Source organism: Bufo bufo, chromosome 2, assembly GCF_905171765.1.
Source record: "Bufo bufo chromosome 2, aBufBuf1.1, whole genome shotgun sequence".
Taxonomy (NCBI): domain Eukaryota; kingdom Metazoa; phylum Chordata; class Amphibia; order Anura; family Bufonidae; genus Bufo; species Bufo bufo.
In genome coordinates, this window is record NC_053390.1 from 289,693,739 (window position 1) to 289,721,326 (window position 27,588).

Below are 27,588 nucleotides of genomic sequence, written 5' to 3' on the forward strand. Positions count from 1 at the left end.
ACTTTTCATTAAATAAGGATTAGGCTTTATTGTAAAATAAAATCCTAAAACCCATTAGTGGCGACCACAGATAAATTACGATTTGGAAAGCAGTGGCGGCGGTCTCGTCCACTTTGAATTGCACTATTATGTGGATATCGAGGACAATAATGGCCGCATACGGCAAGTTCTGGACACTGGAAAGACTGCCAATGTACATGGGACCAGTGCCAGTTGGCCCCACTGATTACGGTCCAGAAGAAAGCCACAGAATACAGGGTTGAATAAACGCCCATGAACATTATTTTTCTTACACTTACATAATGGAAACAGGATGTTGTTGAAGAGGAACTAAGGGTAATGGTTAATATTTCGTTCAGACGGTATCTCTGGAAGTTCAATTTAGAGAAAAATAATAATAAATTGCCATTAAAGGCAACTTGAAAGGAGTTCTCCCACTACAGAATGTATAGCTAGAATATATCATCAGGGTAGAAAATCCTAAGGAGTAAGGGGCTACAGAGCTAGTCCAGGTATCTGGGGGAAGCAATCTACAGAGAATTTGGTCAGTATGTGGGGAAGTTATGATTCATTTCCACCAGTTTTAGGCCTCATGCACATGGCCATTGCTGCTGTATGAAAAAACACGGATACCAGACATTCCGCATTTTGTAGAGCAGTACGTCCTGCCCAGTTAGAACTGTCTTTTCTTGTCTGCATCTTTTGCGGCCCCATTGAAATTAATGGGTCTGCATCCAATCCACAAAAATAAAATTAAATAAAAAAAATGCAGATCGGTTACGGACCTAAACCATGGTCGTGGGCAAATCTACATCTGCTCTAAGCTGGCATCCTTTTGATTTTGGTTCCCTAATTATTAGGGCCTAATACATCAGAACAGTCCATCAAGTTGGCTGGAGTAATGGGCGTTTGTTCTACGTGATTGAGCACTTGTTGTTAATGAGAATTGTCAGTATAATGTGCTCTACATTTTGGCCTACAGATATAGAATTATACATTATTTGGTGAAATGTATTAGGACACACCTCTTAATTGTTGAATTCAGGTGTTTTATTCAGTCCCATTGTCACAGGTGTATAAAATCCAGCCCCTTGCCGTCCAGTCTGCCTTTACAGACATTGGTCAAAGTACAGATCCTTCTAAAGAACTTAATGAACTCCAGTGTAGTACTGTAATAGGATGTCAGCATTATAACAAGTCAGTTCATTACATTTCTTACTTCCTATATATTCCACCATCAACTGTGACTGGTATGATTGTAAAGCGATAGCGTTTAGGAATCACAGCCTCTCAGCCACAGAGGACCACATAAAGTTACAGAGCGGGGTCACCATAAGTCACCAATGCTCTGCTGACCCAATAACTGCGGAGTACAAACCTCCTCTGCCATGAACATCAGCACAAAGACTGTGCCTCAGGATCTCCATGGCTGGACAGCTGCATGCAAGCCTTACATCACCAAGTACGATGCCAGGCGTCACAAAGTGATGTAAAGCACAGCATCACTGGAAAGGTGTTCTGTGGGGCGACGAATCACACTTCTCTGGCTGGCAGTCTGATGGACAAGTCTGGGTTTGGCGAATGCCAGGAGAACGTTATTTGACTGTATTGTGCCAACTATAAAGTTGGGAGGAGAAGGGATAATGCTATGGGCTTGTTTTCAGGGGTCGTCCTAGGCCCCTTAGTTCCAGGGAAAGGAAATCTTAATACTACAGCATACCAAGAGATTCCAGACAATTGTATGCTCCCAACTCTGTGGGAACAGTTTGGGGAAGGCCTTTTCTGTTCCAGCATGACTGTGCCCCAGTGGTCGGGTGAGTTTAATATGGAAGAACCTGTCTGGCTGCACAGTCCTGATCTCACTGGGATGAACTAGAACCGGAGATTGTGAGCCAGGACCCCTCATCCAACATCAGTGTCTGACCTCACAAATGTTCTTCTGGATGAATGGGCAAAAATTCCCACAGACACACTCCAAAATGTTGTAGAAGAGAGGAAGCTGCTTTAGGTGCAGGGGAATCTATGTTATTGACTATGCATTTAAAATTGGAAGTCATAAAAGCCCCTGTAGGTGGGATGTGTACGTGTCACAATACTTGTGTCCATATAGTGTATATCGCAGAACATCTTAGCTGCAGAGCCCACATAGTTTGGGAGGAGACCTTGAAAGACTGTGGACTCAAAGCAAACCACTGAGTAGAAGGCAGCTGGTGGACTAATGGAGAAGATAAGTGCCTGACCAGCTAAAACAGGAGCTCTTCTTTCTACCAGTGTGTATAGGAGGCCACAGAGAGACTTGTACTTGCTGTACTTGCTTCTGCAGTGTTGGAGCTGAATATATATATTTGATATCATTTGTATTTTTGGACGTTGGACTGGTCTTAGGCTACTTTCACACTAGCATTTTTTCTTTTCCGGCACGGAGTTCTGTCAAAAGGGTTCAATGCCGGAAAAGAACTGATCAGGTATATCCCCATACATTCTGAATGGAGAGCAATCCGTTCAGGATGCATCAGGATGTCTTCCGTTAAGTCATTTTGACTGATCAGGCAAAAGATAAAACCGCAGCATGCTACGGTTTCATCTCCGGCCAAAAAAACGGAAGACTTGCCTAAATGCCGGATTCGGCATTTTTTTCCCATAGGAATGCATTAGTGCCGGATCCGGCATTCAAAATACCGGATCCATCCTTCCAGACCCCAAAAAAAAAAAAAAAGGGAGGTGAAAAAAATAAATGCTGGATCCGTTTTGCCGGATGACACCGGAAAGACGGATCCGGCATTTCAATGCATTTTTCTGACTGATCAAGAATTTTTAAGACTGATCAGGATCAGTTGGCATACGTTTTACCGGATCACTTTGCCGCAAGTGTGAAAGTAGCCTTACTGCGGTGGTACTGCGTTTTTTTTATGTATAGTGTATATCAGTCCATCATGTGGTCCTAAAGCCTGCTGGATCTTACAACACACACTAAAAATACGGAAAAGAGAAATTACTAGTAAGCTTTTTACTAAGGCTACTTTCACACTAGCAGCAGGACAGATCCGACAGGCTGTTCACCCCGTCGGATCCGTCCTGCCTCTCTGTCCCCATTGACTATAATAGGGGCGGAGCTCCGGCGCAGCACAGCGAGAGGCCGCCGGACTAAAAGTACTGCATGTCCGACTATTTAGTCCGGCGGCCTCTCACCGCACACTGCCGTGCTGCGCCGAAGCTCCGCCCCCGTCTCTATTATAGTCAATGGGGACGGAGAGGCAGTCCGGCGGCAGGGCCGATCCGACAGGGTGAACAGCCTGTCGGATCCATCCAGCCGCTAGTGTAAAAGTACCCTAAAAGGGTCAAGAGACACAAATCCTGCTTGGCTCCTTAAAAAGGGATGGGCATACAACGGGTGCCCAAGAAACAAAATATGAAGAAGGTGGTCTTGCTGAAGGGAGCCTCCATAATGAAAGGATATGCTTGTAAAAGGGTCTCTTTTTCCCTGCAGTGCCTCTGTGGTTAAGAGAGGGCATCCCTAATTTCTGGTATCCAAACACTCTGGGGTTTAGTTAACTGTATATTGAGGGAAAATTTGTGGCAAACAGAAAAGAAAAATCAGAACGCAGAATCCCGACCAGAGTCCACAAGTATATGAAACATAATTGTCTTTAGTAAGCTCCTATAGTAAGCCAACAGCTCTGATCAGAGCAGCATTTCATTCTCCATGCTATTATCTGAAGGATGGCAAATATTAAGGATTAAAACTTCTTTTTATTGAGAGAGAATTATACAACATTTAAAATGTGTGGTGCTGCCAGGTCCAAAATGGGCGGCGCTGCCAGGTCTACAATGGATTACGGAAACAGAGCTTAAATTGTGTTAAAAGGGTTTTCCCAACTAATTATTTTTCTGATATACTAATGCCATAAAACTCTGTTTGGTAGAAGTCCGACTACTGGAACCTGGATCTGGAGAACAGACTTGTGCAGTTCTTGGAAGAGAAGTGAAGCACTTGTATCTGCCTGACCTTCTGTCATCCTGTGCCTGTACTAGTGTGTTACCCAACCCTAAGGCCCCTTTCACACGGGCGAGATTTCTGAGCGGGTGCAATGCGTGAGGTGAACGCATGCACCCGCACTGAATCCGGACCCATTCATTTCTATAAAGGCTGTGCACATGAGCGGTGATTTTCACACATCACTTGTGCGTTGCGTGAAAATCACAGCATGCTCTATATTCTGCGTTTTCCACGCAACGCAGGCACCATAGAAATGAATGGGGTTGCGTGAAAATCGCAAGCATCCGCAAGCAAGTGCGGATGCAGTGCGATTTTCACGCATGGTTGCTAGGTGACGATCAGGATGGGGACCCGATCATTATTATTTTCCCTTATAACATGGTTATAAGGGGAAATAATAGCATTCTGAATACAGAATGCATAGTACAATAGGGCTGGAGGGGTTAAAAAAAATTATTAATAAATAAAAATAAAAATATTTAACTCACCTTAATCCACTTGTTCGCGCAGCCGGCTTCTCTTCTGTCTTCATCTGTAAGGAATAGGACCTTTGATGACATCACTACGTTCATCACATGGTCCATCACATGATCCATCACCATAGTGATGGATCATGTGACGGACCGTGTGCTGAGCGTAGTGGCGTCATCAAAGGTCCTATTCCTCACAGAAGACAGAAGAGATGCCGGCTGTGCGAACAAGTGGATTAAGTTGAGTTAAAAAAAAAAATATTTATTTTTTTAACTCCTCCAGCCCTATTGTACTATGCATTCTGTATTAAGAATTCTATTATTTTCCCTTATAACCATGTTATAAGGGGAAATAATACAATCTACACTACAACTAACCCAAACCTGAACGTCTGAAGTTCGGGTCTGGGTACCACAGTCAGTTTTTTTTTATCACGCGCATGCAAAACACATTGCACCCGCGCGATAAAAACTGAACATCGGAACGCAATCGCAGTCAAAACTGACTGCAATTGCGTTCCTACTCGCGCGGGCTTGCCGCAATGCACCGGGACACATCCGGACACGCTCGTGTGCAAGGGGCCTAAGGGAAAAGCACATGAATTATACCCATTTTCTTGGCTACCTGGGATCTGACAGGCTTTGTCACACAGAACATCTAAAAAGCTGGGATGACTAATTATTGTTTAGCTAGAATGACTCACTGTATTTTGTCACCAAGTAGTATATTTTGCTGAAGGATTTTGAATAATTTTAAGAAACCTACATTAAAGGGGTTGTCCGGGATTGGGGACTTTGGTTTAAGTGGACCCCAGACACCTAAACAGTCCATACATGCGTGTCCTACCTTTATATGCATTTTCTGATGCCCCTTTTCCACATCTGAAAAATCGGAGCCGTAAATGAAGATTTTCTCAAAGTGAGTGACGTACCGGGCCCCTTTGTGGAGAGCGAAGCCTCTTCTTCCGCTTCGCAAGGAGCCCGGTGACGTCACTGCCAGCCACACTCATTATACAGAGAGCACGGAGGGCGGTAACTAGGCGGCAACTCACAGCGCTAAGCCACGCCCCTCTGGTCCGGTGACATCACCGGCACAGAAGCTAATTATGCAGAGCACATTGAGTGCATGTTAGAAGGGGGGGACTGAGCGTGCAGGCGTAAGATTAGGCTGGTTTAGGGGCGTAACTAAGAAGGGGGAGGGATATGTGCGGCAGGAGGCAGAATGTCAATGAGGGGGGCGGATGCACGGAGGAGTAATATGATGGACAGCTCAAACAACGCGATGCTGAGCTGCGCTAGGACCCACAAGGCAGTGCGGCAGGAAGTTACCGCACACGTAACATACATGTAAACAATCATTGGGGGAATGTCGGAGCCTTGGAGAAGTGGAAAAATACATAAAAACATCATGGGGGACCTTGAATCAGCTATATATGGTGAGATAACATGTTTTTTAAAATAATTTTAATCCCGACAACCCCATTAAATCACTTAAATGGCAATTTCTGCTCAGATTTATCCTGTTGTAGTGTCCTCCAATCACTCCACACTGAACACAGGAGGGAAGGGGAACAGCAACTGGGCCTGGAAACTAGGGAAGAAACAGGTCACCTCCTAGACAACCCTAATCCGGGCCCTGACTACCTATCAATATGAATAGTCCCTGAAGGTAGGAATATTCATATGCTGTATACCTATGCCCTTCTATCCCTATAATGCCCTGGAAAAGGTTAGGACCACAGATACAAACAGGGAACATAACAAATACAAACAAAGGTTAGGACCACAGATACAAACAGGGAACATAACAAATACAAACAAACGCGACACTTAACTTCTGTAGAGATGAAAGAACAGGAACACCAGAGACAAACTCACACCAGCTCAGCCAAACCCAAATGAAGCTATCTGCCGCATAGTCACAAGGGTGGGGTGAGACTATAAAGGGTAGAAGTGATGACCACTGAGCAACAGCTGAGAAAAGGGAAGTGGTCATTAACCCTATCAACACTGAATCAAGAGAAATCAAGGAGACTGTTAGATTCCTCCACGCTCAGCCAATCTCCTTGATTTCCTGACATCAGTCACCTGAGGGACCCATGACAGTGACAACTTGAAAGGTCCTTTTTATTTCACAGCTTCAGGCACATTTCCTAACTTATCAGGACAAAACCTCATTCCATTCTTGGCTGTGCACACAGAGCCTTATGAAATTCACCTAAAAAGGTATAAAAAAAAAATATATATATAATAATAATGTACAGATGACGCAAAACGTTTATCAGACAAGGTTCAGAACGGTCAGATAAAGCGGTTATCAATCTTACATGCTTGTCTTTATACAGTAGACAGTCTACAATACAGCTGAAAACCCTGGAGAATAAAGGTCCTAAAGCTACCTACACAGAAGCTGTGGGTGAAGTGTCAGGGTAGGTTCAGAAAGAGGATTTTGGGTGCCGTTTTCAGCGTGGTTTCTGTGCAGAAACCACCTCCCATTGTTTTCAAGAGTTCACAAGGCCACGGTTTTCAAGACTGTACCAAGTAGGGATGTCCCAATACCATATTTTTAAGACTGAGTACGAGTACCGATACTTTTATTTAAGTACTCACCGATACCAATTACCGATACCAATTTTAACAATAAAATACACACACACACACACACATTTTCTGACCACTGACCAACCAAAAGGCCCAAAAACAGAACTATAACATTCCAAGGAGACGTTATACTGTGTGGGGGGCAGCCACAAGGAGACGTTATACTGTGTGGGGGGCAGCCACAAGGAGACGTTATACTGTGTGGGGGGCAGCCACAAGGAGACGTTATACTGTGTGGGGGGCAGCCACAAGGAGACGTTATACTGTGTGGGGGGCAGCCACAAGGAGACGTTATACTGTGTGGGGGGCAGCCACAAGGAGACGTTATACTGTGTGGGGGGCAGCCACAAGGAGACGTTATACTGTGTGGGGGGCAGCCACAAGGAGACGTTATACTGTGTGGGGGGCAGCCACAAGGAGACGTTATACTGTGTGGGGGGCAGCCACAAGGAGACGTTATACTGTGTGGGGGGCAGCCACAAGGAGACGTTATACTGTGTGGGGGGCAGCCACAAGGAGACGTTATACTGTGTGGGGGGCAGCCACAAGGAGACGTTATACTGTATGAGGGCCACAAGGAGACGCTACTGTAAGGAGTCAGGAAAACAATTTTTGAAGCCCCCCTCCTCAGTATAATAGTCTTGTGGCCATCATACAGTAATGTATATTTCTTCTTGCCCTAATGCCTGCTTTTAGAGATCAATGTGCAGCTTGCAGGCAGGAAGTGAAGGACCAGGGCCATAGAAGACAGACACAACACCTTTATTTCTTTCTGTCTGTGACCACTTGGGCTGCTTATAATCTTCTAACTAAGCTTTATACACTTACTAGGGTCGGTTCCTATAACTTTTAAAACTACTGGCAGGCGAACTCTGTTTGAGGAGGCCGGAGGGTGTCTGGACTCTGGAGAGGCATTTCCCGCGGCTGGTTTGCTCCTGTGCTCCGATGTCTGTGTGGAGTCATCGGGAACATGGGGGGAGGAGCCGGAGACGGCCGCTGGTAATCCGGGCGAGGGGCGGAGACTGGGAGCAAGAAGAAGCTGTATTTGCTGTGCGAGATGCAGGGGCAGGCCGCGGACGAACACAGACACATTTAGAAGCGGCGCACAGGTATCGGGGACATTTGCACGAGTACAAGTACTCGTGCAAATGTCCGGTATCGGTCCCGATACCGATACTGGTATCGGGACATCCCTAGTACCAAGACTGTCCAAGTCCATTCTTGGTTCAGTTACAGCATGGACCCTCAGACAAAGCCGTAGCGGGAGTCTGCTTGTGGTTTAGCTGGATTTAATGGAGTCAAACCTAGAACGAATGAAAATCCACAGCAGACATTGCAACGCAGAGGTTTCTGCCGTGGGATACATGGAGGATTTTGACGAAGACAAAACCCATCGTCTCAACATACCCTTGAGCCCTTATTAGTCTGGACGATAAGCGGGAAAATTATCGGGAATGTGCATTCAGAGGATATTTAGCTTGTATAATCAAGCAGACGATCAGCCAATGAACGAGTGTAATCAGGCTGGTGCAAACATTGGGCAGTGTAATATCACTCTAAGGTCAATTCACACGTCCGTAGAATGGGTCCGCATCCATTCAGCAAATTGAGGAACGGGTGCGGACCTATTCATTCTCTATGGGGCAGGAATGGATGCGGACAAGAATAGGCAGTTCTATGGGGGTGCCGGCCGGGTGTATTGCAGATCCGCAATACACTACAGACGTGTGAATGGACCCTTAGGGCTCATGCATATTAACGTATTTTCTTTTCAGTGTCCGTTCCGTTAGTTTTTTTTTGCAGCCCGTATGTGGAACCATTCACTTCCACAGGGCCGTTACACACAAAAAAAAAAAAAAAAAGTAACATCTCCTATTATTGTCTGCATGATGGACAAGGTTAGGACAGTTCTATTAGGGGCCAGCTGTTCCACTCCGCAAAATGCTGCGTTTGCGGCAACTCGCGAGTCACACTGAAACCCCGTTGAGTTCAGTGGATGCACTGCTACACAGCCAAGTGATGAGTGTCGCGGCCAAGATCATCATGTAGTCCCAGCCTAGCACTCACTATTCCATAATATATGTTTCCTGTATGTAACCCTGATAATACACTGCAGGATAGCAGGACGAGAGCAGATCTCATGGCACTGAAACAGTTAATCAGAATCATGGCTTGAGGCCAGTGGTAAATGACAACTTTGGGGCTGAACTCCCCGTCACACGACCTGAATTGCGTGATGCAATTTTCTAAGTATGTGAGGCACATAACCTACTTAATGTAATTTCAGCGACTGCCTGACCACATCGGCCCCCGCTTATTCCAGCCTTGCCTATACCTAGGCCTATAAGGGGGTGCAACTTTCTAACATACAGCAGGAATATTCCAGAAATGCTCACTATGTGATGACCAGCGTCTCAGGACAATCTGTGACTGTGCACAGATGTACGCAGTAAGACGCGGCAGCACACCGGAATGTACTGAGCTGGAACCTCACCAAGCCCGGAACTGTGCAGAACGTTAGAGTGATCTAGATATTTCTTGGCACAGCATTGCCGGAAAGCCACCCTACTAACCAAAGTGGCAAAGAGCTTGGCAGTCTCCTTTACTCTACCCATTTCGTGGCACCAACGCCTCTTCTGATAGGGGATACTGCAGGTCAGGAACTTTTCTCCACCAAGCCTCAAGGTATGGAATTGGTGATTTTCCCAGAAATTCATCAGTGTGCTACAGATCTTGCAGTGAGGGGCCTACACATGCGGCAGAAAAATCTGTTCCATTCATAAGGGTCCATTCACACGTCCGCAACAGACGCACATCGCCGGCACTAATAGAATATGCCTATTCTCGTCCCCATATGCGGACAAGAATAGGACATGTTCTATTTTTTTTGCGAACGGAATTGCGAACCCATAAGTGCGTGTCCGCAATTCCGTGTCTGGGCAGCACATCGTGCTGCCCCATAGAAATAAATGGGTCTGCAATTCCGTACATGTGGCTTGCAGAAATCCATGTGCTTGCCCCCATTCAAATGAAAAGGTACTGATTTTCAGTTGCGGGATTTTCTGCCACAAACTCTGCTGTGTGTGAAGGCGCCCTTAGGCTGGGTTCACACTTGAGCGTTTTACAGCGCGTTTGAACGCGCTGTAAAACGCTCAACACATGAAAACCAATGCTTCCCTATGGCCCTGATTCTCACTTGAGCGTTTTACAGCGCGTTTGAACGCGCTGAAAAACGCCCTACGCTCAAACAAGTTCTTGAGCTTCTTTGGGGCGTTTTGACGCGCGTTTGTGGCCATAGGACACTGCAGTCAATCACACAAATTACTATTGCAAACAACGTGCATAAAAAGGCGCATATCAAATACGCTCAGGTCTGAACCCAGCCTTAGGGTTGAACCTACTGAGTAAAAGCATGCCTTTTCCTATGAAAATCTATTGGGGACGTTCTTGAGGAATTCCACTTTGAAGGATTATGCATATGAGGTGTTCAGCGTCAGGCCCAAGCCCCTTGGTGCACCTTAGCATCTCTGCTGTGTATCAATAGCTACCCCCCCCCCCCCCCCACCTTCTATTGATTAACAGGGATCGCGCCTGGCACAAAAATCCCACACTTGTACCACAGATTTACACTACTAGCGCAGTACATCTGCTTCCCCAGCAGCACAGAGGACGTCATCCTCCACCCCAAAGAGGAGATGCTTGGAGAAGACGTAGTGCGGAGGATCGTGACCTTTTGCTGGATGGAGGATGACGTCATTGCCGCTACTTGGAAGCAGAAGTAAGCCGGTAGATCTACGTCAAGGACTACTGGGTCAGATGCCTCGCTTTGTCAATCAAGGGGAGTAGGGAGTGTCAGTGGAGGAGCTAAGGTGCACCAAGGGACTTGGGCCTATCCCTTCGTGCAGTGAACATCTCGTTGCATAGTCATTAAAAGTTGAATTCCTCATGAATGACCCAGCAGGGTCAACCCTACCACTCGTTATGGCTCGTTTGATGGGGTTGATCCTGCTGGCATATGCCCTTTAATGTGACAAGTGTGAAAACATTCTGAGGGTTCATGAGCTATGTTGTATGGATCTGCAACAAGGCGCTCCTGGTTTTTGCTCACAATCACCGATGAAAATCACTGACCAGAAACTGACTATGTGAATAAGGCCTCATGCACACGAATGTTGTTTTGGTCCGCATCGGAGCCGCCGTTTTTGCGGCTTGGATGCGGACCCATTCACTTCAATGGGGCTGCAAAAGATGCGGACAGCACTCCGTGTGCTGTCTGCATCCGTTGCCCGCAAAAAAAAAAAAATATATATATATAACCTGTCCTTATTCTTGTCCATTTTGCGGACAAGAATACGCAGTTATATTAACGGCTGTCCGTGTCGTTCCGCAAATTGCGGACCGCAAAACACACAACGGTCGTGTGCATGTAGCCTATGGCTGTTTGACTTTTTTTTTTTGGCCAAAGCCAGTAACGGATTGTAAATTAATGTGAATATAGAGGAAGAACTTATACTTCACCTTCCTATCCACAAAGCACAAGACGGAGCCTGTACGACAGCAGAGGAACCAGATCACAGACATAGGCCATTGCCCCCAGAAGGCGGCGAAACTTGAGTTGGGCACTTAAGGCTCTGCCACACATTTTAAAGATGTAGATTCAAATAAAAAGGTAAAATAGTATCTGTATTTAATATTTTCTCTCCTTTAATAATTTTCTCCTGATTTGGGCTTAAAAACTGCATTAAAAAAACATGACCGTGTGGCAGCACCCCGAGGGTATGTCGTTTTTTTATTTTGAATGGTGCGCTCCTGCTCTCAGTTAGTGCCATTGAATGAAGCTAGATGGCAGCGGCTTTCCAAGGTGTCTAAGCGGTGACCGTGCCACGTATAGGCATGTACATTCTTGCCGTGGCCTGGAAAACTGCATGTGAAAAATCCTTGGCTGCAAGAACTGTGCCACAGCCTCCAATGGGAGTAGATTTGGTGCTGAAACCAGTGCCGAAAACCCATCTACCAACCACTTGTGGACTTTTCATTTGTTACATCCGATTTTACCAACTCGTGTGCGAGTATGAACAAGGTCTAATTCACAAACCAGGAGCGGGACCACATCACAGAACCCATGCCCATCTTTCCATTACACCTTATCTTGGTGGAGGATCCGCTCCTGGTTTTGGCTCACAAATCACTACTGGAAGACGCTGACGTGTGAATTAGCCCTCATGAACACAGAAATATCAGATTTTTCAGTCCACAAAATACTTTTTTTTTTTTTAAACTGACAGCTTTTCATGTACATCCCTTTGTTTTCTCTCCCTCCCATCAATGGAAAGGGCTCGTCATCAGCAAAGACAGATAAGAACAGGACGTGCAGAGATTTGCAGATCAGGCACAAGGATTTCTAATAATAAATAAAAATAAAATAAAAAGTACTGATGAATTTTCCCACCCACAATCATCTGCGCCTTTTTCAGGTGAAACACCTGGCAGGTTGATGGGACGCAGGATTTTCGCCCCATTACAGAAGAATGGGGCACTGGGAGAGGGCACCACTTGTCTACTGCATCACCCACCAAACATGGGTAACATGTGGGTGCAATCTGATGGTTCGTGTTGCCAACAGGTTTTAAGTTCTGAATCTGTGTTCCCAGAAGGAATGGAGACCCTGACAGACAGGTAACAGGTAACCCCTGCCCTCTGAGTGACAGCTGCCTGGCCCGACACATCACACACAGGATCCCTCCGAGGATGACCCGGGTGACGCATGGACTCCACAGTTTAACGCCCCCGATACTCACCGCTCGCCGTTCTCCTCGGTCTTGATCAGGAAGCCGTACTTGTCAGTCTTCCTCTCCGCGGTGAACCCGTTGATTTCAGAGTCGGAGCCTATAGACTCCAGTTCCGGGTCACTGAGGGTCTCCCTGGTTCCACGTAGGCTAGCAGAGGGAGACACGCTGCCCTCTCCGGGGCTCCGCGCCATCCCGGTTCCCCTCCACCTCTTCAACAGCTCGGAGCCATCACCTCGCCCCAGCCCCCGCAGCACCTCTCACTCCTCTGCTCCCAGTACAGCAGCAGACACCTCCTGGGGCCTCACTTACTTTCCCTGCCCCACTACTCCACCAGCCAATCGCTCGTCAGGGAGCAACACAGTCAGCCAATAGAAGCACGCGGCCGGTCTTAATCAGCCAATCAGAGCAGAGCACTGCCTGTCAGTCACGTCAGTATCCAGCAATACATAACATTAATTATCAGCCGTCCCGTTCTGCTCGTCAGCCAATAGGGAGGCGCGTTTATCGTCGGGAGCCAATAGTAGCGTGGAACTCCAAAGAGTCCTCGTGTCAATCTACATGACGTCTCCATGTGTGAGACCGGCGCTCCTGCAGTGTCCCATAAACATTCTCATACTGCCCTCACTGAAGCCCCGCCCTAATAGGTGTCACTCACACATGAGCCCGCCCACTAGTGTGTCAGTCAACATTGGCCCCTCCCAGGTCCTGGAAACTGTCAAGAGTAGGTGGCAAGTGCCATACGCAGAAGCCACCTGGTCAAAAGACCAGTCAGGGAGAGAGGGCAAGACTCAAGGGGAGTCTGCTGGTGTGCTGCCTGCCAATGCCCAGAGAGCCCACACACCTATAACCCTAGTGCAGGGATTCAGCAACCTCCTGCACTCCAGCTGTTCAGAAACTACAATTCCCAAAATGCTTCCTTGACTTCTGTGGGAGTTGAAGGAACCACTGAGTTGTAGTTGTAGTTTTACAGCAGCTGGAGTGCCCAAGGTTGCTGATCCCTGCCCTAGTGTGAGAGTGGTGCAGCCCCCTGCTGGCAGATAAGAGAAAGCCAGTATGTGTCTGCCAGTTTTTACTTTTGTGAAGGCATCAGGGATAAGGATGGGATTCCTTGTTTATGTCTAAAAATGTCCGACCGGTATGAAAGCAGGAGGACATCTGGCGGCCCGTGGTCAGCTTTACCTTGTGGAAAATTACAATGATGAAGACAACTGGGGTTTATCATAGGATCTGAGCAGATGAGTGTGAAAGTCAGACACAGTCCAGTTCTCCATAGGAACCATCGCTGGGAGAACACAACTTGTATACAGCGTTGGACCTGGGTGGTGACACTCTCTAGTTTACACCCAAAGCTGCTCAGCCCCAATATGCAATGGGCAGATAGCTACCACAATATCAAAGGTGGGTTTCCACACAAAAAGCTTTGGTGCTTCTCACATCGCCCTAAGCGTCTGCACTGCCACTCAGTCCTTAGGACCTACCACCCATATGGCGCCCAGGGCCATATCTCCCCTCCATGCTGCGAGACACAGTAAAAAGAATGACAAAAAGAAATGAACAATATGATCAATAAGTAAAAATATAAAGAGAGGTATAATGAGCTCCTGAGCTTCTTAGACGTGGAATTCTATGTGCTTCCCAGACATGAAAAGAGCAGGATATATGTGGAGATTATAGTGGAATCAACACATATTCCACATATACAGTGATTTTCAGCCCAAACCAGATACAGGTAAAAAAAAAACAGAGAACAGAGGCAAATCTTTCCATTATACCTTATTTCTGTGTAGCCTCTACTCCTGGTTTTGGCTCTTAATCGCTTATGGAAATTACTGACCAAACACTAACTGAAACACTGACCAGTAATAGAGGCCTTAGGCCTCCTTCACACAGTCAGTATTCGAAACGTTTGTTCATCGGGTGATCCTGTCTCGCGGGACCTTGTTTTTTTTTTATTCGTGGTTGTGGTGTCTTAATGGCCACTGGGTTCTAGGCAGCAGAGTCATTTGCAGTTAACTGTAAGTAAGGACCCTGCTAGTCAGGTGGAGTGATTGCTTGTTGAGCAGCTAATGTTTCCTCTTCTTCAAGAAGTCTGTCTCTGATGGGAAGAAGAGGAGTAAGAAGTCTAAGCGTAGACAATGTCATATTTAGAATCAACCTTGGCCTGACTCATGGAAAGGGGATATATGTGACATATGCAGCTCTCCTCAGGATGATCCCTCTGTTAATACTGAAGCATTTGTATTCTTTCTATGAGGAGCAAGTCTGATGGCGAGATATTGTCTGATGCTTCTTCTAGCGGTGATAATCACTTCTACCTTTTCCATAAACATAAAATTTATGATCTATTAAAATCTGTGAAAGAAACTGTTGAGTGCAGTAATGCCATAGAGGGAATGGCCAAGAACAAAGCTTTTACTTACCTAAAAAAGAACAAAGTTTCTCCTGATCACACTGTATTAAAAAAAAAGTTATCTGAGGCACAATTAGGCAGGACTGTCAAGAAATTAGACCCAGTTCTCAGGTTTACGACAGTTTACAAAACAGCCCCTAGGTCTTCTTAGCCCCGGGAGCTGCCACCCAATGATAATCTAGCCATTATCAAATTATCTGTGAATTCTGTTTTTCCTGCAGAGGATTCTTCTATGTTGAGAGATGACCTCAAAATGGACTCTTAAGCTTAAAAGAAATAGACCACCAACATTCAGATTGGCAAGACTCCCCTGTCCTCAGTACCGATTGCCAGAGCATTAGGCATCTGGCTTAGCCAGTTAACTAATCACCTAAAGGACAGTGTACACAGGGATTCCATTTTACAAAGCATCCATTTGATGAAGTCAGCAGCAGATTTCATGTGATGTTTCTATTGATAATTTGAAGTTCTCTGCTAAAAATCGAACCACTAACAATTCTACATGTAAAGCAATGTGGATCAAACAGTGTACTGGTAATATTCCATCTAAAGCACACTTGTATTCCTTGCCATTTCAACCACACAGCCTCTTTGACCCTCAACTTGATTAAATCCTTAAGGCCCTCAAAGGGATATCCTTTACTTGGAACAAGAAAAGAACGTCTTTTAGGAATCTGTTTCTGATTCTGGAGGTCTCCCAGGAACAGAGCAAACCTTAAACAGGATTCAAGACCAAGCTTTAGAAGCAACAAAAAATCTATGGCAGGTCCCTCTAAAAATCCTGACTCCTAACGCGAGGAGTCTGGTGGCTGGGGCCAGGTTAACCCTCCTCTCTTTGGTCCCTTATTGGGTCTTCTCCATCATCAACCACGTTTATGATCTGGAGTTCTCTGAATTCCCCCAGAAAAAAGTATTTCTCAATATCCCATGCAATCCAGTGGTTACTCAATCGGTTCAATTATTACTTCACAAGGGCACCCTGGAGAAAGTTTCATCTGCACAAGAAAGAAGGGGAGTGTATTCAAGGATGCTCCCAGTACCAACACCTGAGACAAATGGTGCCTTTTTATAGATTTTCATCTTGATGTTGTAATAGAGGCCTAGCTCCATCTTTAGTTCCAGTCTTGCTCCAATTTCTCCAGGAGGGTCTGCATAAAGGACTACCTTGAAAATTCCGTTTCCTGCCATCAACTTGACTCAACAACCTTATCATCCACACATTCTCAAAGCAGTAAGGAATATTAGACCTCTGGTTCATCTTCAATCTTCCTCCTTGGATCTTTCTTTAGCGTTAAAACATATAGTGGGACCATCATCTGAACCCATCCAAGAGACCTCCTTTCAGCATCTTTCTTGAAAGATGCTCTTCGTGGTCTCCATTACATCTGCAAGACGAGTTAATGAAATACAGGCCTTCTCTTCCAAACATCCATATCTGCGTGATGTGTTTAGCTTTAAGAACTATGCCAGATTTCCTGTCAAAAGTGGCTTCACAATTGGCTTTGGACTATGAGATCATCCTTCCAGGGTTATGTCCTGATCCTCAGGGTGAACAGCAGTACAAACTTCATACTCTGGATGTAAGAAGAACTGTTAAATGCTATCTGGACAAACTTAGTGAGTTTAGGAATTCAGAAGGCTTATTCCTTCAGTTCCAGGGCATACTAAAGGTAACAGGACAAGTAAATCCAGAATGTTCTGTACATGTTACCAATTGGAAGACTTGGACTGTCCTCATCAAGTCCCATCCCAAAAGGTCCAGAGTTCGCCCATATATCCCTAGATAAATTTGTAAAGCAGGTATTTGGACAAGTCTGAACACATTTATCAAGCACTACCGCCCAGACATTAGTATTGCAAGCAGCTTAGCCTTTTGCAGGGAAGCACCTAAAGCTGCATTTCTTTTTTTCCAACCTTTGATATTGATTTTCAGGTCCCTTCTGTGCTGGCATAGAACATCCAGGAAAATGATAATTTGCTTACCAAAATTTTTGTTTCCTGTAGGAGGCAGGCACCACAAACATATGCAATAACCCACTACGACATAGCTGGTGATAGGATTTGATATGCTACATGTTCTTAATGTTTTGTAATGTGTATGTTGTTTTCATGTACTTCAGACTGACTAAATTGGTTGGTGCTAGGCAGGAGTGTGAGCATCTAGCATCATCTCCAGTCCTGTAGCAGCCACAAACCACATTTGGGACTAGGAAACTAGGAAACTTTCCAGGGAAGGATTGTAGATCAGCATTTTTAAGAAGGTTGAGCAGCCATAAAAAGAGGATGTGCATGGAATCTGTAAAGGTAATGTTTGTCTAAGGCTGCTGGACTTTACAGCCTTCATTGAATCTAAAGGCTCCAGGACCTCAGTCATATTATTGTGGGAGCTTGCCAGTGCTGCTTTTGGGGATCTACACCCCATAGTGGGAATTGTAGGCGTTTTCTGATTAATTGCACCCCTCAGCTGGATTGAGGTATTAAGTATTGTTATATATGAAAGCGCATCTGAGCAGGGGAGCTTCTGGAAATAACACACTGATTTAGCCCCTGGAGATAACCCACTGATTGAGTGTCACGGATGGTTTTGCAGAAAACTAGAAGACAAAAATGAAGATCCGACTGACTTGATCCCAAACTAAGGAACATTAGGGTGAGCCCTATACAAGCCCTAGCGCTCTCCCTGACTGCTCAGCCCATGCAAAGATCTCTATGATAGATAATTGCATGCCCTCGTGCCTCGACTGTATGACACCTGAACACCCTATAATAGTGAGGGGACACGAACACCGGCTCCCTACACTTAATACGGAGGGAGTCAGGGTCACCTAGGATCAAGCCAACAGGAAAACACAAATAAAGGAACAGACTTATCTGAGGAAGCAGCAGTTGCAGCATCTAGCATAGCACAATCCAGGAAGTTGTATAAACCGCAAAGTGATGCAGTATGGGAGGGGATATAAAGGGATGCAATCAGTGCAACTAGATGACAGCTGAGAGAGGGAAATGAGATGACAAAACAAAAGCAAAACAAAAGAACCTCAAGCAAGAGGTACTGAAGAACATCTGTCAGAGCTTCTCAGATATCTGGCGGTGACATTGAGCCTCAGATCCTGCTGCAATTTTGTTGGAACTATTTAAGAACTGTACCTCGATAGGTTAACTGTGAATTTCTTGCTGTAGCATTGCTCAATTACAGCCCTACTCAGCGGGGAAAAATAATTCCTATCTGCAATCTTGACTATTGTAAATGTCCCAATAGGAGCGGGAAAACACAGGCCTCCTCACCAAGAAGCCTGCAATACATCGGGGCTGCTCCTATTCCACTGTTATGACGACGTTCCGTCTATGCCAAACAGAAAGGGCTGTACTGCTAATATGGCGAGTGGTGGATTTCACTAAGTCAATTTATTTACTTGCGATTTACTGACCTTCATGTAGGAACTCGCCTGCCATGAGTAGGGAGAGCAATCAGCCATTTCAGAACCAGAAACTTACAACAAAAAAAATTATTTAACTTTAAAACAGCTAAAAAAAATCTCAAACCGCAGTGTTGCTTGGAGCGCAGCAGGTCTATGGTGAAGTAGGTTAAAATTCACACTCAGTCCTCAATTTCATATATAAGACCGCGCAGCTCGGAAATTTCCCATTAAAGTGTCAATAATGAACATATGTAGAAAGTATCCTTCAAATGTGATTAATCACTGGGTTCCAGATCCGGGCTCCCTCCACAGTCAGTGTTTCTATCTCCTGGATGTTATACAAGAGAACTAGATATAGTGAAGTACCGCAAACCCTTCAGTAATCACGCTTTTTTATTATACTCACATTATTAAAAATAAATCAATGCATATAAAATCATACGAAGTACTACTGATTCCTCGCCTGCCTTACCCGGGTTTCGCTCTCGCTTGCTTCGTCAGAGGCTACTCTATACTAGATTTACAACCCGGGGCGTTAACTAAAAACGTATAAAAGACGTAATAAAAAATATTCTTTCCTATAAAATCAACAGAGATTCAGTTTATCAACATACACATAGTGCTCTCATCCAATATACAGTATATCCACCAACATCAGACTGTAACACAATTTGGTTATTATATATAGCCGCCAGAAAAACCTTTACATCTCACACATGCACTGCATTCACATTCATAGAAAAAAAAACATTCTTCTTAAAAAACTGTATTACATGTAACTTCCACATATTTACAGTATATCAGTTATCCCATAAGACAGGTCTTAATATCAAACTCTACAGTCGTGGCTAAAAGTTTTGAGAATGACAAAAATATTAGTTTTCACAAAGTTTGCTGCTAAACTGCTTTTAGATCTTTGTTTCAGTTGTTTCTGTGATGTAGTGAAATATAATTACACGCACTTCATACGTTCTCAAAGGCTTTTATCGACAATTACATGACATTTATGCAAAGAGTCAGTATTTGCAGTGTTGGCCCTTCTTTTTCAGGACCTCTGCAATTCGACTGGGCATGCTCTCAATCAACTTCTGGGCCAATTCCTGACTGATAGCAACCCATTCTTTCATAATCACTTCTTGGAGTTTGTCAGAATTAGTGGGTTTTTGTTTGTCCACCCGCCTCTTGAGGATTGACTACAAGTTCTCAATGGGATTAAGATCTGGGGAGTTTCCAGGACATGGACCCAAAATGTCAACGTTTTGGTCCCCGAGCCACTTAGTTATCACTTTTGCCTTATGGCACGGTGCTCCATTGTGTTGGAAAATGCATTGTTCTTCACCAAACTGTTGTTGGATTGTTGGAAGAAGTTGCTGTTGGAGGGTGTTTTGGTACCATTCTTTATTCATGGCTGTGTTTTTGGGCAAAATTGTGAGTGAGCCCACTCCCTTGGATGAGAAGCAACCCCACACATGAATGGTCTCAGGATGCTTTACTGTTGGCATGACACAGGACTGATGGTAGCGCTCACCTTTTCTTCTCCGGACAAGCCTTTTTCCAGATGCCCCAAACAATCGGAAAGAGGCTTCATCGGAGAATATGACTTTGCCCCAGTCCTCAGCAGTCCATTCACCATACTTTCTGCAGAAGATCAATCTGTCCATGATGGGTTTTTTTTGGAGAGAAGTGGCTTCTTTGCTGCCCTTCTTGACACCAGGCCATCTTCCAAAAGTCTTCGCCTCACTGTGCGTGCAGATGCGCTCACACCTGCCTGCTGCCATTCCTGAGCAAGCTCTGCACTGGTGGCACTCCGATCCCGCAGCTGAATCCTCTTTAGGAGACGATCCTGGCGCTTGCTGGACTTTCTTGGACGCCCTGAAGCCTTCTTAACAAGAATTGAACCTCTTTCCTTGAAGTTCTTGATGATCCTATAAATTGTTGATTGAGGTGCAATCTTAGTAGCCACAATATCCTTGCCTGTGAAGCCATTTTTATGCAACGCAATGATGGCTGCACGCGTTTCTTTGCAGGTCACCATGGTTAACAATGGAAGAACAATGATTTCAAGCATCACCCTCCTTTTAACCTCCTCAGGACCGCCGTACGCAGGATTGCGTCTTTGCGGCGGTCCTGTTGTTCTGGGTGGACGCGCCGGTGCGTCCTCTCGCGAGACGCGAGATTTCCTGTGAACGCGCGCACACAGGAGCGCGCGTTCACAGGATCGGAAGGTAAGCGAGTGGATCTCCAGCCTGCCAGCGGCGATCGTTCGCTGGCAGGCTGGAGATGTGATTTTTTTAACCCCTAACAGGTATATTAGACGCTGTTTTGATAACAGCGTCTAATATACCTGCTACCTGGTCCTCTGGTGGTCCCCTTTGTTTGGATCGACCACCAGAGGACACAGGCAGCTCAGTAATATGTTGCACCAAGCACCACTACACTACACCCCCCCCCCCGTCACTTATTAACCCCTTATTAGCCCTTGATCACCCCTGATCACCCCATATAGACTCCCTGATCACCCCCCTGTCATTGATTACCCCCCTGTCATTGATCACCCCCCTGTAAAGCTCCATTCAGACGTCCGCATGATTTTTACGGATCCACTGATAGACTGATCGGATCCGTAAAAATCATACGGACGTCTGAATGCAGCCTTACAGGGGAGTGATCAATGACTGTGGTGATCACCCCATATAGACTCCCTGATCAACCCCCTGTCATTGATTACCCCTCTGTCATTGATCACCCCCCTGTAAAGCTCCATTCAGATGTCCGCATGATTTTTACGGATCCACTGATAGACTGATCGGATCCGTAAAAATCATACAGACGTCTGAATGGAGCCTTACAGGGGAGTGATCAATGACTGTGGTGATCACCCCATATAGACTCCCTGATCACCCCCCTGTCATTGATTACCCCCCTGTCATTGATCACCCCCCTGTAAAGCTCCATTCAGATGTCCACATGATTTTTACGGATCCACTGATAGACTGATCGGATCCATAAAAATCATACGGACGTCTGAATGGAGCCTTACAGGGGAGTGATCAATGACTGTGGTGATCACCCCATATAGACTCCCTGATCACCCCCCTGTCATTTATTACCCCCCTGTCATTGATCACACCCCTGTAAAGCTCCATTCAGATGTCCGCATGATTTTTACGGATCCACTGATAGACTGATCGGATCCGTAAAAATCATACGGACGTCTGAATGCAGCCCTACAGGGGCGTGATCAATGACTGTGGTGATCACCCCATATAGACTCCCTGATCACCCCCCTGTCATTGATTACCCCTCTGTCATTGATCACCCCCCTGTAAAGCTCCATTCAGATGTCCGCATGATTTTTACGGCTCCACTGATAGACTGATCGGATCCGTAAAAATCATACGGACGTCTGAATGCAGCCTTACAGGGGCGTGATCAATGACGGAGGTGATCACCCCATATAGACTCCCTGATCACCCCCCTGTCATTGATTACCCCTTTGTCATTGATCACCCCCCTGTAAAGCTCCATTCAGATGTCCGCATGATTTTTACGGATCCACTGATAGACTGATCGGATCCGTAAAAATCATACGGACGTCTGAATGCAGCCTTACAGGGGAGTGATCAATGACGGAGGTGATCACCCCATATAGACTCCCTGATCACCCCCCTGTCATTGATTACCCCTCTGTCATTGATCACCCCCCTGTAAAGCTCCATTCAGATGTCCGCATGATTTTTACGGATCCACTGATAGACTGATCGGATCCGTAAAAATCATACGGACGTCTGAATGCAGCCTTACAGGGGGGTGATCAATGACAGTTGGGTGATCACCCCATATAGACTCCCTGATCACCCCCCTGTCATTGATCACCCCCCTGTCATTGATCCCCCCCCCCCCCTGTAAGGCTGCATTCAGTCTTTTTTTTGGCCCAAGTTAGCGGAATTTTTTTTTTTTTCTTACAAAGTCACATATTCCACTAACTTGTGACAAAAAATAAAATCTCACATGAACTCACCATACCCCTCACGGAATCCAAATGCGTAAAATTTTTTAGACATTTATATTCCAGACTTCTTCTCACGCTTTAGGGCCCCTAGAATGCCAGGGCAGTATAAATACCCCACATGTGACCCCATTTCGGAAAGAAGACACCCCCAGGTATTCCGTGAGGGGCATATTGAGTCCATGAAAGATTGAAATTTTTGTCCCAAGTTAGCGGAACGGGAGACTTTGTGAGAAAAAAATAAAAAATATCAATTTCCGCTAACTTGTGCCAAAAAAAAAAAATTTCTATGAACTCGCCATGCCCCTCACTAACTTGCGACAAAAAATAAAAAATTCTAGGAACTCGCCATGCCCCTCACGGAATACCTTGGGGTGTCTTCTTTCCAAAATGGGGTCACTTGTGGGGTAGTTATACTGCCCTGGCATTCTAGGGGCCCAAATGTGTGGTAAGGAGTTTGAAATCAAATTCTGTAAAAAATGACCTGTGAAATCCGAAAGGTGCTGTTTGGAATATGGGCCCCTTTGCCCACCTAGGCTGCAAAAAAGTGTCACACATCTGGTATCTCTGTATTCAGGAGAAGTTGAGGAATGTGTTTTGGGGTGTCTTTTTACATATACCCATGCTGGGTGAGATAAATATCTTGGTCAAATGCCAACTTTGTATAAAATGGGAAAAGTTGTATTTTGCCAAGATATTTCTCTCACCCAGCATGGGTATATGTAAAATGACACCCCAAAACACATTCCCCACCTTCTCCTGAGTACAGAGATACCAGATGTGTGACACTTTTTTGCAGCCTAGGTGGGCAAAGGGGCCCATATTCCAAAGAGCACCTTTCGGATTTCACAGGTCATTTTTTACAGAATTAAACTCCTTACCACACATTTGGGGCCCTAGAATGCCAGGGCAGTGTAACTACCCCACAAGTGACCCCATTTTGGAAAGAAGAGACCCCAAGGTATTTCGTGATGGGCATAGTGAGTTCATGGAAGTTTTTATTTTTTGTCACAAGTTAGTGGAATATGAGACTTTGTAAGAAAAAAAAAAAAAAAAAGAAAAAAATCATCATTTTCCGCTAACTTGTGACAAAAAATAAAAAGTTCTATGAACTCACTATGCCCATCAGCGAATACCTTAGGGTGTGTACTTTCCGAAATGGGGTCATTTGTGGGGTGTTTGTACTGTCTGGCCATTGTAGAACCTCAGGAAACATGACAGGTGCTCAGAAAGTCAGAGCTGCTTCAAAAAGCGGAAATTCACATTTTTGTACCATAGTTTGTAAACGCTATAACTTTTACCCAAACCATTTTTTTTTTTACCCAAACATTTTTTTTTTATCAAAGACATGTAGAACAATAAATTTAGAGCAAAATTTATATATGGATGTCGTTTTTTTTGCAAAATTTTACAACTGAAAGTGAAAAATGTCATTTTTTTGCAAAAAAATCGTTAAATTTCGATTAATAACAAAAAAAGTAAAAATGTCAGTAGCAATGAAATACCACCAAATGAAAGCTCTATTAGTGAGAAGAAAAGGAGGTAAAATTCATTTGGGTGGTAAGTTGCATGACCGAGCAATAAACGGTGAAAGTAGTGTAGGTCAGAAGTGTAAAAAGTGGCCTGGTCTTTCAGGGTGTTTAAGCACTGGGGGCTGAGGTGGTTAACATGTCAAGTCTGCCATTTTAACCCAATCAGCCTGACATAATGATCTCCAGCCTTGTGCTTGTCAACATTCTCACCTGAGTTAACAAGACGATTACTGAAATGATCTCAGCAGGTTTAATGACAGCAATGAAATGCAGTGGAAAGTTTTTTTTGGGATTAAGTTAATTTTCATGGCAAAGAAGGACTATGCAATTCATCTGATCACTCTTCATAACATTCTGGAGTATATGCAAATTGCTATTATAAAAACGTAAGCAGCAACTTTTACAATTTACAATATTTTTGTCATTCTCAAAACTTTTGGCCACGACTGTACATTAAACCCGTTTGGCTGTAATGTACCCAAACGGTAAATCCATTCAACCTCTTTTTTGTTGATTTTTATAATAGCGTCTTCCCCTCTCCATTTTATCCACACTTTTTCCAAGCCCACAAACTTTAAACCCTGTGGATTTTTGTTGTGCACCTTTTTAAAGTGGGCTGATACACTATGTGTATCTACTCCATGTTCTTGCATGCAGGTTTTAAATTTCCTCAAAGTTCTTCCTACATACTGGAGGCCACATGGGCACTCCAGCATGTAGATGACCCCCATGCATTCACAAATTAATTCCCCTTCTATCTTGAAAGCCGTTCCCTTGCTCTTGGAGGTAACTTCCTCAGTCCGAAGTTGCTTATTTCCCTTTGTGCGAATTTTACAAGCTACACAAAAACCGCACCATGTGTGTGCTTTTTATTTTTCTGTTGACGCGTGGGTAAACAGCTATGTACCAATCTATCTTTGATATTAGGAGCTTTTCTATAGATAACAATGGGCTTGTTTGGAATTAACCCTCCAAGAACTGGATCATTTTTTAAAACAGACCAATTTTTACATACAGAATTTTTAATCAAGCCTGCACTATTACTGAACTGTGTGATGAAGGCCAGTTTCATTTCTTTTGTATTCATCTCTATAGGTGCCAATTGTTTCTCCTTCTGTTTTTCATCTATTTCTTGTCTACTTTCTTTAACACCTCTTCCTTACATTCCTTCAAAAAGCTTTTTTTATATCCTTTTTCAAGAAACCTCCCCTCAATCAATGCACTCTGTAGATAATAGTCTTGCACCTTAGTGCAATTGCGATATATTCTTTTAAACTGGCCTTTAGGAATATTTTTCAACCAAGGTTTGTAATGGCAGCTCATAGTTCTTATATATGTATTTGCATCAGTTGGTTTAAGATAGGTTCTAGTTTTAAAAGTGCCCCTTTCTATACAAATCTAGAAAATTAACTGAGGTTGCACTAACAGTTCCAGTAAAATGGAGATTCCACGTATTATCATTTATATATAGTAGAAAATCTTCCAAGTCATGTGTATTTCCTTTCCATATAAATAAACAATTGTCTATATATCTATTCCAAGATAATAGACCTTTCCCCTCTTTATTGGTACATAGCTTGGGGCTAATAAACATCTTCTCCCATACAGCCATATATAGATTTGCAAAACTGGGGGCGAATTTCGCCCCCATCGCCATCCCAGTGCATTGTAGGTACAAGCTCCCATCCAACCAAAAATAATTATGCGATAAACAAAATTTTAAACATTCCATTAAAAACTCCCTTTGTTCAGATGGCATTCCGGTATCTTTTTTCAACATATAATCGACCGCAGTGATCCCATTCTCCATTGGGATCACTGTGTACAATGATGTCACGTCTACGGTTGCTATAAGAGTGTCTTCAGTACGAGATCCAACATTTTCTAGATGACGTATCTCCCGTGTCTTTCAAATACGATGGATTTTGACAACATACTTTTGTAGGTAAAAATCTATATGTTCCGATAAGCGGCTAGTGAGGGAGTTGATACCGGAGACTATTGTTCTCCCAGGGGGGTTGGTAATACTTTTATGAATTTTAGGAAGGTAATAAATGACCAGGATTACTGGGTGTTTAATTCCCAAATATTCATATTTCTTTTTATTTAAAATAATTTCCTCCCTTCCTTTTTTTAATAATATCTTCTTTTTTTAAATTGATTTCCGGATCTTTTTTGAATTTCTTATATGACGTCTCATCTTGTAACAAACCCCTCATCACCGCTTTATAATTTTCTTTATCCAAAACCAACAGGTTTAATGTAGAGTTTGATATTAAGACCTTTCTTAAGGGATAACTGATATACTGTAAAAATATGTGGAAGTTACATGTAAGGCTACTTTCACACTAGCGTCGGGGCTCCGCTTGTGAGCTCCGTTTGAAGAGTCTCACAAGCGGCCCCGAACGCATCCGTCCAGCTACTAATGCATTCTGAGTGGATGCGGATCCGCTCAGAATGCATCAGTCTGGCAGCGTTCAGCCTCCGCTCCGCTCAGCAAGCGGACACCTGAACGCTGCTTGCAGCGTTCGGGTGTCCGCCTGGCCGTGCGGAGGCAATCGGATCCGTCCAGACTTACAATGTAAGTCAATGGGGACGGATCCGTTTGAAGATGACACAATATGGCTCAAGCTTCAAACGGATCCCTCCCCCATTGACTTTCAATGTAAAGTCTGGACAGATCCGTCTGAACTACTTTCACACTTAGAATTTTTTCTAAGCTATAATGCAGACGGATCCGTTCTGAACAGATCCAAACGTCTGCATTATAGGAGCGGATCCGCTCTAAACGCTAGTGTGAAAGTAGCCTAATACAGTTTTTAAGGAAGAATGCATTTTTTTCTATGAATGTGAATGCTGTTGGATAAGTGATTTACGCAGTGCATGCGTGAGATGTAAAGGTTTTTCTGGCGGCTATATACTGTATAATAACCAAATTGTGTTACAGTCTGATTTTGGTGGATATATATTGGATGAGAGCACTATGTGTATGTTGATAAGCTGAATCTCTGTTGATTTTTATAGGAAAGAAATATTTTTAATTACGTATTTTCTAAATTTTTAGTTAACACCCACCTTATTATAAAAAGGCGGGTTGTAAATCTAGTATAGAGTAGTCCCTGACGAAGCAAGCGAGAGCGAAAACCCGGGTCGGGCAGGCGAAAAATCACTAGTACTTCGTATGATTTTATATGCATTGATTTGCTTTAATAATGTGAGTATAATAAAAAAAAACGTGATTACTGAAGGGCTTGCGGTACTTCACTATGTCTACTTCTCTTGTATAACATCCAGGAGATAGAAACACTGACTGTGGAGAAAGCCCGGATCTGGAACCCAGTGATCAATCACATTTGAAGGA

The 27,588-nt window shown here is 44.3% G+C and overlaps 1 protein-coding gene across 1 annotated transcript in view; it reads right to left on the reverse strand.

The window, feature by feature from the left end:
* TBC1D10A (TBC1 domain family member 10A) overlaps positions 1 to 13,048 on the reverse strand; it is a 55,910-nt gene extending 42,862 nt beyond the window's left edge. The window contains exon 1 of the mRNA XM_040416702.1: positions 12,867 to 13,048. Within this exon, the coding sequence (XP_040272636.1) occupies positions 12,867 to 13,048 (182 nt within the window). The remainder of the gene's footprint in view (positions 1 to 12,866) is intronic.
* Between the last annotated feature and the right edge of the window lie 14,540 nt (positions 13,049 to 27,588).